The following is a 12,109-nucleotide window of genomic DNA, read 5'->3' on the forward strand; positions in this document are numbered from 1 at the left end:
CGGAGGGGTGAAGCCTTGCCTAGCACAGGGTTTTCTCCAGTCTGGTTGGACACGCTAAGTGGAGGAGTTATCCCAGCGAGCACCCCCAGGCACCTAGCACTATGAAACAAATCCTCTACTGTCACTTCATTTTTCAGTAGTACGTCCTTCCCGATCGTGCAAACATAACTGTTGCATCAGCAGTCGTCTCATTCTAAACAGCTTTAGTTCAGAGACGGATTCTGAAAACATTTGAGAGGGCTTCCTAAACACAAGCAAATGCAGGTCGCTCTGACTTACCCTCCTCCAGGAATACTCTCCCCTACTTGCTTTGTAAGTAATTTTTTCAACTTCACTGGCCGGGAGCTACTGCTTACAGAAGCAGCACAGCTGTTCACCGAGGTAGTCTGAAATTCATAGCATGCTCCCATTTCTTTAATTAGCTGAAAAAGAAAACCTTATCCAAGCCTATGCTGAAAACTTGCTTTACTTGTTATTGCTCTGCAACTTTAGAGCCAGGAGACTTTACTCACGTGCTACTTAGCGATGTCACCTTGATGCAGTCTTTTGCCCCTTTCAGAAAGGATCATGTTTCACCAACTATCAGAACTCATCACGCTCGCTATCAGCAAAAGCAATGTAGAAGGTAGCAGGTAAGTTCAAGACCTACTTAACCCAGGTAATTGGCTGCATTCTCTGCATTCTATTACTATGCAAATAATTTTCACATTCTAGAATGCAAAAAACTTATCTGGCTTCGTTCAGGGAAGATAGTTATTTCTGTTACCATTCCATGCCCTAAATACCATACAATAAGATTAAACACGTCCCAAAAATGCATCCAAATTACTTTCTGATAAGCATCATCTCATTTTCTTGCAATTTTGTAGTGACTTTGGCAAAATTATGGAAGTGCTTCATCTTCTGCTATGTACCTCAACTACCTTGAAGAGAATTAAAAGAATTGGAACTTTTTTTTTTTCAGTAACAGAAGAATTAAGTTTAAATGAGTCACACCAATGGTTATGAATTTCAATAATTTAATGCTAACTAAAAGTACAAAGTGTGAAAGTCGGTGTCTCATTTATATTGGTCTTAAAAAAGAAATCTAGAGAAAGTGTTTACACTGCAGCAGATTTCAGCATCAGCACCTTGAAGAGAAGTTCTTGAAGTGTTAAGACAGTACGGCAACACTGGTACAATACTACGTACAAACATAAACCATGTAACAGCATGTTTTCACATTTCTACATTTAAAAAAAAGTTACTTAAAAAGTACATTAAAAACAGTTGTTGTTCAGTGTATTCACAGTTTGAGTAGAGATGGAATCAAGTGCTGGAGTAGAAAAGAGAAGGATGAATGATTCCAAGGCAATTATATTGCAAGTCCAAAGGCACTGACAATACAGTACATGGTCTTATTCTCCCATCTCACAGTGCAGGTTCCTACAAATACAAAAAAAGGGTTTCAGAGAAAAAAGAAAGTTACAGTGATTAAATGCATGGCCTTATATACATGTTTGTAATTGTTAAACTAAAAATCTTGGGAATGAAGCTTTCACAAGCTTAGTAACAGCTGAGCATTTAATATATAGCAGAGTTAACATCACAGCCAAATGGAAAAAATACCAAACTGTGTGCTATTACTCCAAACCTATAGCACTTGGAAAAAAAGAAAAGTATGCTGCCTAATCTTAACGGGACTAGCATTAAAGCTGCAAGCTGAAAAACCCAACAGTTGCGTTCCTTACCATCACTGGAGTTGTCCCAGAAGCAAGAGCTTGCGGTATGTAGCCCAGCACCATTCTTTTGCATAATCACACAGGTCACTGTTAGTCAGGAGAGAAGCTTTTAGTAATTTATCACTAACATTAAGCTACATTTTTGCTTAGCACAGTACATACATATGAATATAGGCATACATACATGCTTATGAGTAGCTTAGACATGGTTCTTGCTAAGATTTTCCTGCGCCCCCCACCCATCAGTGCACTTGACTGTACCAGTTCTAACAGGAAAGAGAAATTTGCGCTCACCAATGTACTTGAACGGCTTCCCCAGCTTTGTGAGTTGGCTTAGCGTTTGTTCCACCACACTTGTTGTCCACTGGTTCACTTTGCTATGCTGATAGGCGTTGCCACCTATCGCACTTTCTATGGCCTATTGGCAACAAAAACATGAAATAAGCTGCACTGATGTCAATCTGCAAGACGCCCATTCCAACAAGGAGCGCTAAAGATGAAACCCCATACGCACAGAAAGAAAAACCCCTAAATACAACTTGTCCATACTGATTGTTGGAAGTGTTCTCAATTACTAAAAAACTCGTAGGTCAGAGTTTGAGCCAGGCATAGGGGAAATTATCATAGATTCCATCTTCTCTTCATTTTGTGATATTTTGCTTATTTGTAATTCCTATCTCATGTCCTGAAGCCAGAGTTATGAAAAGGGCCTTGCATTTAAACAGTCCTGAAGAGACTGAAAAAATGCACACAACAATGCCTCACTTGCACACATTCTTCCATGGAAATGAACTTCAGATTCTTCAGAAGAATCATTTTTGGGAAACAAAACTCCGAAGCAAAACAGACCCATGTAGTTGCTGGTTACTAATAGAGCAAAAGCCTTCAGCCAAATAATCCATTTTACCTATGAGGATAGTTTCCCCCTTAAGATACAAATAAAAGTACATTAAAACTGCATGTTTTTCATTGACACATCTTTTTTCCTCACAGAAATTGTTTAAAAAATAATCACAAAATTATTTCAGATTCAGAAGAGATGGGAGCATGTATTAAAGCATGTGTATTCAATTTACAGAGTCTGACCAAAACAGTAATTTTGCAGCAAGAAAAAGATTGCACTAGTCTACCCTTTAAGAGGAGTTCTGGATACAAAAAAATAAATCCCTCTGGAAATTTTCTAGACAGGAAATTCATGTATCTTAGCAACAAGAATAGTTCAATCCTCTTTCAAACAAGCAAGAACTCATTTTGGAGGAAAAGCATCTCAAAAGAACAAAGTAACATGCATATGCAGATAGCCTATAAACCCCCCTATATGTTACTGAAATATAAAGTCTATCTCTATAGGGATTAACATACAACATCCCACTAGAAATTCTAATAGGCATACACTGCAACCAAAGAGGAGCATATGAAATTACTTTAATGATCTTTTGGATTTGTAATGCATATAACAACTAAAGCTAGGTATCATTTCCACTTGAAGTATGTACATTGGTTAAATCAACAATTATCTATACTTTAATAGCAACCTATTACATATCAGTCACTAGATTTTCTTGAATGGCTTTTAGCACACAGCATACAACATACTATACTCTCATGCCAACAAAATGAAAATATTAGTTTACCTCTTTAATGATGCTACTGACTTCATCAACAACAAAGGAAGTCTACGAAAAAAAAAGCGGGATTTTAAATAATGGACACACTATTTGGACACAGTGGACACATTCTTCTGTTTACAGAGTTCAAGCTTTGTTAAGAATATGCACTAGAAGCTTAATTTATGCTTGTCAGATTTCTTGCAAGTCAGAAGATAGCTGGTCTTCCTCTATTTTCTCGTACATACTCTGGCTTCCTGAACCCGGTCCAGTTAACATCTTAGCAAAGTCATGAAAGGTAACAGATGAACTAATACTGGCTGGCCTTTTGAATCAAAATTTTCAAATTTTATTTTGAAAGTATTTTAAGATAATATGTATAGCAGGCCTGTACATATATATTCTCATTTTACAATAAGCATTAATGTCCACAATTCACAGTGGGGTTGGTTGCACAGATAGCCTTAGTGTGCAGACACAACTTACAGTTAAATGAAACCGACATCTCCAGGGCAGTGATGCGGGCAAAACATCAATTCACAGCTCAAGGAAAAGCTGCCGTGACAATCTCAGCTGTGGATAGGAAGAAAACTGCCCCTTGGAAACCAAAGGGGAAATGCAGCTTGCTGGAATTGCCGCCACCTTTAGCCTTCTCTCAGGCTCCTGGGAGCAGAGATTAAACATGCAGAATGGGGACAGAGAAGGTCACAATATTTTATTAATCTTAAACCTACTATGTGTTTTCTTGTATGGCTAGCATGTTTTCCTGTTTTAGTCCCTCAGCTGTTGCTGCCTCCCATGTCAGGTGGTTAAAACAAGCCGAGGGCAGCCCGACAGCCCTTCAAACGGCCGGGGAGCCGCATGGTGCGTCTGCGAGCCAGGCACCCCGTTTTTGCTACAGGTATCTCACAGCCTCGCCTCACACACCAGAAGAAAGGAATCAAACAAAAGAAATGCACGCAACAGCAAACTAATTAATTGCAGAAGACTGAATAAAGATTTCAAAATTAACCTAATCAAGTATATGTCAACTTAGTTTTCTCTGGGAGGTCTGTCAGCTTCTTCAGCTAGCAAAGATGAACAACAGCCTAATTCCAGTGTGCAGGCAGGACATAGTTACACCTGTTCAGGATAATTTCAGCATTATATTCATCAAACATTTGGTCAGAAGGTGAACAGTCTAGTCAGCTGCAATGACATGCGACATTCAGAAATGAGCATGCAGCTGCATGTTGTCCCTGACAGAAGAAACTGCATGCCCTGGGAGACGTGCAGGCAATGCCTTTTCTCTGACCATTCAGAAGCATCAACTTCCTCACACACTTCAACATTTTTAAAAGCTTTTATGTGCTGTGGCAAACTGGCTTTTACTATTAGCTTCTTGACTTTGATTTATTTTCAATATGCCTCATTTGCATATACGGGTATGATACTGAATTTTACAGGTGCATACTTTTAAGGTACACCACTATATTTAACAATAAGAGCTATAATTATCAAAACATCCTTTCCCATAGAGCATTAGTCAAGAATACACACACCAGACATGCTGGCAGACATGAAGAATGCTGTCAGGCAAGATGATAAACCATATATAGATTTTTTTCTTCACAAAGTCTAGAACTCTGCTCAGAAACACCTTTAAGTGAGAACAAACATGGCTCAGCAAAGTAAACTGAACTAAATCCAACACAAATTCTCAAAGGTATTTAGATCCCTAATTTCTACGGAAACAAGTGGGAAAGAGCCATAGATCTATTTGAGAATTTGGTTCCAGAGTTGCTGTTACTTCTCGACCCTCTCCCTTTTTTAGGGGGAGAGCGTATATGGGTCCAGATGGATGACAAAACAGAACATTCTATGATAAAGTCCCGATATCCAGCTTTGTGATTTGTGTGCTGTAACTGAGTTACCAAATGACAGAACACTATTCCATCCTTTAATAAGATCATATTGGCACTGGAACAGGTTGCCCAGGGAAGCTGTGGAGGCCCCATCCCTGGAAGTGTTCAAGGCCAGGCTGGATGGGGCTTTGAGCAGCCTGGTCTAGTGGGAGGTGTCCCTGCCCAGGGCAGGATGGTTGGAACTAGATGTTAATGGGGCATAATGGCATAGCTGTCTCATTAGTGTGCCTGTAACATGCAGGCCATCTGCTTGAACTCTTCTTTCTCTATAAAAATAGCTTATTTGAGTCTTGCTCACGCTGATCTGAACCACATCAGCAAGCCGTCACCACCACAGCCCACTGCTCTGTCCTGTTGGCAAAGCCATAAACCATGAAAACTGCTTGGGCATTTTCTCCAAGTGACTTGCAGTGGCAACTTTTGGGAGAGAAGCAGGTGTGGGTCAATGCCAAGGGAAGAGGAGCCCAGCGAAGAGAAAAAATTATGAAGAAATTCTTTACTGTGAGGGTGGTGAGACACTGGAACGGGCTGTTCAGGGAAGTTGCGGGTGCCCCATCCCTGGAAGTGTTCAAGGCCAGGCTGGATGGGGCTTTGAGCAGCCTGGTCTAGTGGGAGGTGTCCCTGCCCGCGGCAGGGGGGCTGGAACTGGATGATCTTTAAGGTCTCTTCCAACTCAAACTATCGAATCGTCATGAGTCTATGAACACCCGAAACGCAGAGAAGGCGCTGGCCCACTGGCCCGGCCGGTAGCCACATCTGGGGACAGGGAGCTCCCGGGAGGGCTCCGGCCCGCCCGACGGGGAGGTGGGGGCGGGTGCGGAGCAGCGTGGCCGGGCGGCAGGAACAAAGGCTGGGCCTGTCTCCAGGCGTTGCCCGGGACGCGCGGCTCGGAAACACCGCCAACGCCCGCCGCCAGCCCGGCAGGGGGCACGGACGACGCCCAACGGCCCCGGGGCAGACCGATACCGGACAGGTATCGCCCAACACCCTCCGCTGTCCCGCAGCCTCCCGAAAGGGGAAGCCCCGGCGCTGCCCTCCCCCTTGTCCCTACCCCCCGGCCCGTTACCTCCTCCCCCGACTGGAAGTCGTCCATCTTCCCGCCGGAGCCCCCTCACGCCGTCAACCGGCACTCCGGCGCCGCCCCCCCCCCTCACCGCCGACGCCCCACACGCCGGCCGCTGCTCGCAAGTGCGCCTGCGCCCCCCGGCTCCACCGCCCCGCCCGCCTCCGGCCGCTCTGCGCCTGCGCGCCCGGCTCCGCGCGGGATCCGCCCCAGCGGCTGGCACCGCGCCTGCGCGCTCCTTGTGCGACCCCCGCCCGCCCCCCCCCGCCGGCGCTCTCTTTGCGCCTGCCGCAGTGCGCTCGCCGCCTGCCGGGCGCGTAGCAACGGGGAGCGCCGCCACAGCCACGGGGCTCCGCCCGCCCAGCGCTCGTCAAGATGGCGCCGGTTTCCATAGCGACGGCGCGGAGGCGCCTGGGCGGGGCGGTGGTGGGAGCGCCATGGCGTTGTCCGACTCCCGACACTGAGAGGGAGAGGAGGCAGCTGGTCTGGGTTGTGTTTTCCATACGGGTAGCGTGCTCTGAGGGCGGAGGGGTGGATCCTGGTGGTCCTTCCGTGGGAAGGAACATCTGACTCGTTTCAGGAAACAGCTTGGAAAGAAGGCCTGAGTATGCCATGTATGCTCAGGAACTGAAAAAAACAAACAAACGAACTAACCCATGGAAAGTCATGAAGAATATCTGTATTGTCACAGTCCTAAGCAGATCCTGTTATTTTTAGCAGCCAGAATTGGAATCTGGACAATAAAATTAAAGGGCACGCCTTTCACAGTTTATAGGCTTTGTGTGTGTGTGCAGTGTTTACAGATTGCCCAAAGTACTTACGGGATACCAACCTCCAAGAGACGATGTAAGCAGTGGAAGACGCTGTTTGGGTTCAGAGTGGCCTGGGTGAGCTGTAGAAACAGCCTAAACGAAGGAAAAAATAACTTCCAGGGGGCAAGTGCGAAGGCCTGTACTGAGGCAGGAATAACCAGCTCGGAAGGCAGACAGGGCAGGACCAGCTCACTCGGTAGCCATTCCATAGACAAGAGAGCAGGGGGGTGTATAAGGCGCGATTTACCTCAATTTGTCCTACAGTGTTAGGAGATGCTGTACTGGGAGGCTTAATTAAGGATGTATAGCTTGCCAGGCCTGGGAAGCAGCATTCCTACTGCGCTCTCTGCAGCAAGGCCTCACAAGGGATACTGTGTCCAGCTTTAGGCGTTGCATTTCGAGATGATGGAGGGAGTTACAGCCTGAGGGCCTGAGTGCGCCGAGGGGCCTCAGCCGTGGCCTCCTTCTCTGCGCCCTCTGCTCCAGGCCAGGCTCTGGGGCAGACCTCAGCGCTATGCTTCGGCCTTGTGTCCAGCCCTCCTTCTCCTGCAGAAGACGACCCTGACTGGGCACCTCGCTTTGGGATGGTGTGGGCGCCCTGCGGGCAGCACCCGCTCTGGGACGTGGCGGGGCTGAAGATGGCTGCCCTGCTCACCCTCGGCCCGTCTCCGAGTGCTGCCTGCGCTCCCTGCTCCCCCTGAGCAGAAAGCAGAGCCAATGGGGAGGTTGAACAAGCGGTGCTTGTTTAGACAAAAGAATAAAAGGCTATAACCTGGTTATACTCTTAGCGTGTATAAAATACTGCAGCAGTTTTTCATGTCTGGGGGTGAGAGAGAAAAATACAATGAGTTAAAAGTTGAGGCTTTGGTTAAATATTGGGGGAAAGCTGGTGCTAGGGGTAATGTTCCTCAGCCTGGATTTGTGATACTACAGATCTGTCACCATGGGTAGTTACAATCCTCAGGTTATTTCTGGTCTTTTATTTAGTTAAAATTTTGCCCAAAATGAAGGCCCAAATCATCCAAATATTATTTGTTGAGCGTAGCTCTGTGCCCCACTAACAATTGCTTTCTCTTCAGTGATACAGTTGAAGAAAGTGATTGAACTTGACGTACACAGGTGGAAATGTTTGAACCTATTTAACTTAATAAGGTTATAAAATTGCAGGCTGTTTAATTTTGCCACGTGAATAGAATTTCAGTGCTTTGTTTAATTTTAACTAAAATGTAGTATTTCTTAGAACACCCAAAACACTAAGAAGGGCTTCTGCATTGTACAGACAGTTTATCTGGTAGACCCAGGAACAAGAAAGGAGATTGGCCTACAAGAACAGCCTCTCTTCTTTTCCAGACTTCAAAATAATTTGGATGTAATTTTGAACTTCATTACTCACACTTGGTTCTGTAATAGAATGAATTGGGATATCCAATCCAAATAATATTTTAACTTTTAATCGTTACCTGAGATCAGATTTCCAGTTGTGAGGTAAAATAATTTTCTTCTTTTCATAGATGCATAAAAAAGAATTCTTTTGAACTTTTATCTGTACTAATTGCTTTGTCATTCAGACCTGAATAGAAAACCATTTTGTTTTCAGGAAAGAACCGTTTACGAAACAAGCAGAGTTTTCTGTGCAAGTCCTGGGGACACTGAGGTTAGTAGTATTTTCACATCTATAGTATCAGAAAAAGAAACGTAGAACTCAAAGCCACTTCTCTTCCTGTGTGTGGCTTGAAGACTGAGCGTATTTTGATGATATCAGTCAGCTTTTATAGTCTTTTGTGCTGAGTCTCTTTTTAATGTTAGAAAAATGAATAACTTGTCTGTGATTGCTAATTGCTGTCACTGGTAACAAAATCAGAGACTTGGCAAAAGCTGTTGTAACACTAGAGCTCTTCTTTGAGTGTGTTTGCTTTTAGCTGTTTTGGGGATGCTCCTCCGTATATACATCAGTCTAATTTTGGTGCCCAAAGGAAGGAAAGGGGGTGGAGAACAGCCACCAGTTTTCTTTAAGGAAAGATAAAAAAGTAATAAGAGTGCTACTCATCTCTTAAATGCAGGGTACTTCCATGCATCTTTCTTTGATGGCTGCTGAAAAGGTAAGGACATTGTTTTAATCTATTCTATATGACATCGCACAGGGGAATGCATTTTTACTTACTGAGATGGTGGGTTTCAGACTACAAAGATTTCATGGAAACAGCAAACTGGAACTTAAAAACATGTTTGGCTATGTTTTGTTTTTTGTTTTTTACTTTAAGTGCTGGGGTGGGATGTTATTAAAATCACAAGACATAACTTTGGTAAAACGTTATCAAAGAAGTTACAAATAATTTGCATGCATGTATGCAAGGATGTGAAAATACAACTGTTGCAGCCAGGTAATATAAAATAACACTTGTAATTTTTAAAGTAAGAATAAATTTATGTGATTTGCCTCTGTAGAATGGAAAATAACCATAAATTCCAGGAGCTTTTGTGATCATTTTTACTGTGAACCTCCTTAATCCGTGTCCTAGCTACTGATGTCTTACATCCATCTTCTGGATTAATGGATGAAGTAATCCAGTTATCTCAAGTCAATGAAGGCTGTGACTTTAGAAGAGTAGTTTATTTATACTCATTTAATTGTCATTATTTTGCTAATGCTTAAAGATCCGAAAGGACGTCAATAATACATTACATGTAAAATTGCTTTAAGAAAAAATAGCTTGCTAAGTCAGGCATTTCTAAGTTCAAGAACTTAAAAATTAAGCTACCTTTTGCAAACTTAATCTTGTCTGAGGTAGGCCTTTTGATTGCTCTTCAGTTACGTAACATACTATTTTAGCCTGATACAAGTGAAAAAAGCATGGTCTGCTGAGTTTGCCCCGTGTGCGTGTATGCCTCCCTCTCCTAAGATGTGACCATGTTGGTTGTCCCATCTCTTTTAAGATGGCTTTGAGACTTCACATGATAGTTTCAGAAAGCTACTGATCCATCTACAAGGTGCCTGACGCTATATTATTTTAAGTATGTAATTTAAAATAATGCTTGAACAAAGTATTTTATGTGAGCTTTGTGCTGAAAAAGGGAGAAGTGTCATGATATTTTTAAAGAGGTTGCTGTTGCTTTTGGTTTTACATACAAGGTGGTTGGCTCTGAGGTTAGCTGACTGTGTAAAACAGCTAGCGAGCTGGATTCAATGGGTAAATATGAAAGTAGGGCATCTGTGAAGGTTTTTAAGATTGTTTTTTCCTGCCAAGGAGCATCATTACTGAAAGCACCACTTCTTTGTTACTGACAAAAAACTAACCTAATGTAGGCAGTTTTGGTGTTAGAAAGGCTCTCTTTTCTGTTAGGAAAACAGAGCGCTTTTCAGTCCAGTCTGAACATTGCTGTGAAACGATTACGACCTCAAGTCTGCTGTGGGGCACACGCATTATCCCCCATTTGGGGGGATATAGTACTTTATTCTTAAAGCTACCTTGTCGTTAAGCTAGATTTTGAGTTATCTCTGAATGTGCAAGAAAAATTGACAGAACACAATGATTGTCTGAGCTTAAATCTTCATGAAGATTAAAAAAAACCCAACAAACCAACCATACGGATGTTCAGGTGTAATATTGGTAGAGCTGCTGGCTACGTGGTATATTTTAAGCTTTATTCTCTGCAGCATGTGACGATCTTGGCCAGTGGTGAGAGAGCCATGGTGGCTTCTTCCCTCTCTGCATAGTACAGATAGTGTAGGATGTCGGGCCCCTGGCACTTCACTCTGCAGTAAGCTTGTTCTGTTGTTTGATGCCAGAAGACGATCCTCGTCTTTCCATCCTAGTCCCTGTTGGCAGTCTACTGCTGGCATTAGATTCAATGCTTATGATTTATCACTGTGAATAGGATATGAAGTGTAGCAATAGACCAGCTGTTTTTGATGATGGTGTTTGTAGTATCAGTGACAGGCTGAGGTCGAATGCCCTTCTAGAGAATCCTGCCCTGGCTAGGGCAGAAACCGTGTCTCCTGGGGAGAATAGGTGTGAGCAAGCCAAAATGGAAACAAGGGGAAGCTCCAAGCTGTTCCTTCTCTCACACCATTTAGATTTATGCAAGATTGAATAGCTGAAAACATATTTTTTTTTTTAAAATTTACATGCATCTCTAAATAAGATTTGATATGCCTTCAATATTTTTCATAGACTAAGATGTCATCTGAAACCCATTTCCCAAACAAAACAGGCTTGAAATATCGAAAACTTTGCACTCTTCTATGAAGAGAGCCGGTCCTTTTTTAAAGAATTTGAAGGAGCTATCAAATAGCAACTATTTCTGTGCTTGCTTAACTGCAGATGTTGCTCTTAGTAACTGTTTTACAGTGGCACGTTCTTAATAGCTGTGTAAGACATTCGTATATTTTCTTTAAGATCTCTAAAGCAGTTTTATTGGATCCACCTAATAATAACTATCATGAATTTGCTAGCTTTTACTGATGCTTCAGTGGGATTTTCTGATGACATTGTAGATATGCTAGCCTTTGGAAATCTGGGGAGTTTATAGAGAGCGTAACTTAAGCTGTAGTGGGTGCTTTGCTACCTGTATAGTGCAGAAGTCCCCGCCTTTGTACTGACTGGTCTTTCAGATTGTATTGACCTAAATGGAGTTGAAGGCTCTGAACACGCTCATCAGTCCTGGGAGGTGAGGTATTCTTGAGGTAAAAGATGAAAGCAGGTGAAGGATGAAGGGGCCTTTGAAAATTACATACAGTGTGTTAAAAAATTGCTCAGGCTTTTTAGGTTTCAACTGAGTAATTTCCTGTGAAATTGCAGTTGGTAAGGAAATAAAATATGATTATGCCTATCTCTGTCTCTTTTGTTTCCACAGGAAACCAATCTTTTTTTTTTTTCTTTTTTAACACTGCTTCTGTGAAGTGCTTTGTCCTTTTGGTGTCTGTTGAAGGGTTTCACAAAAAAATAGAAGAGAATGCATACTGTTTTTAAATACAAATCATCACCTCCTGCTTTTTTTTGTG

The 12,109-nt window shown here is 43.0% G+C and overlaps 2 protein-coding genes across 3 annotated transcripts in view; one reads left to right on the forward strand and one right to left on the reverse strand.

Annotated features, from left to right (window-relative positions):
• Nucleotides 1–1,002: 1,002 nt before the first annotated feature.
• On the reverse strand, nucleotides 1,003–6,433 carry DYNLT1 (dynein light chain Tctex-type 1). The gene is made up of 5 exons (XM_063329415.1): nucleotides 6,299–6,433; nucleotides 3,356–3,397; nucleotides 2,016–2,139; nucleotides 1,731–1,808; nucleotides 1,003–1,425 (listed from the first exon to the last, which is right to left on the reverse strand). Exons 1-5 carry the CDS (start codon nucleotides 6,323–6,325, stop codon nucleotides 1,355–1,357), a joined length of 342 nt encoding a protein of 113 aa, XP_063185485.1. The 5' UTR covers nucleotides 6,326–6,433; the 3' UTR covers nucleotides 1,003–1,354.
• Nucleotides 6,434–8,889: 2,456 nt separating this feature from the next.
• The window catches only part of SYTL3 (synaptotagmin like 3), a 35,197-nt gene continuing 31,977 nt past the window's right edge, over nucleotides 8,890–12,109 (forward strand). For both annotated transcript variants that reach the window (XM_063329416.1, XM_063329417.1), the window contains exon 1: nucleotides 8,890–9,206. The gene's annotated coding sequence lies outside the window, so the exon portion shown is untranslated. The remainder of the gene's footprint in view (nucleotides 9,207–12,109) is intronic.

The sequence above is a fragment of the Chroicocephalus ridibundus genome, chromosome 3 (assembly GCF_963924245.1).
Source record: "Chroicocephalus ridibundus chromosome 3, bChrRid1.1, whole genome shotgun sequence".
NCBI classification, from domain to species: domain Eukaryota; kingdom Metazoa; phylum Chordata; class Aves; order Charadriiformes; family Laridae; genus Chroicocephalus; species Chroicocephalus ridibundus.

Coding starts and splice junctions, on each gene's coding strand:
- DYNLT1 (XM_063329415.1), bottom strand. CDS start 6,325: ATGGACGACTTCCAGTCGGGGGAGGAG. Junction 2,140..3,355: donor TCAGTAGCATCATTAAAGAG/GTAAACTAATAT, acceptor TGTTGCCAATAG/GCCATAGAAAGTGCGATAGG. Junction 1,426..1,730: donor CTGGGACAACTCCAGTGATG/GTAAGGAACGCA, acceptor TTGTATTTGTAG/GAACCTGCACTGTGAGATGG.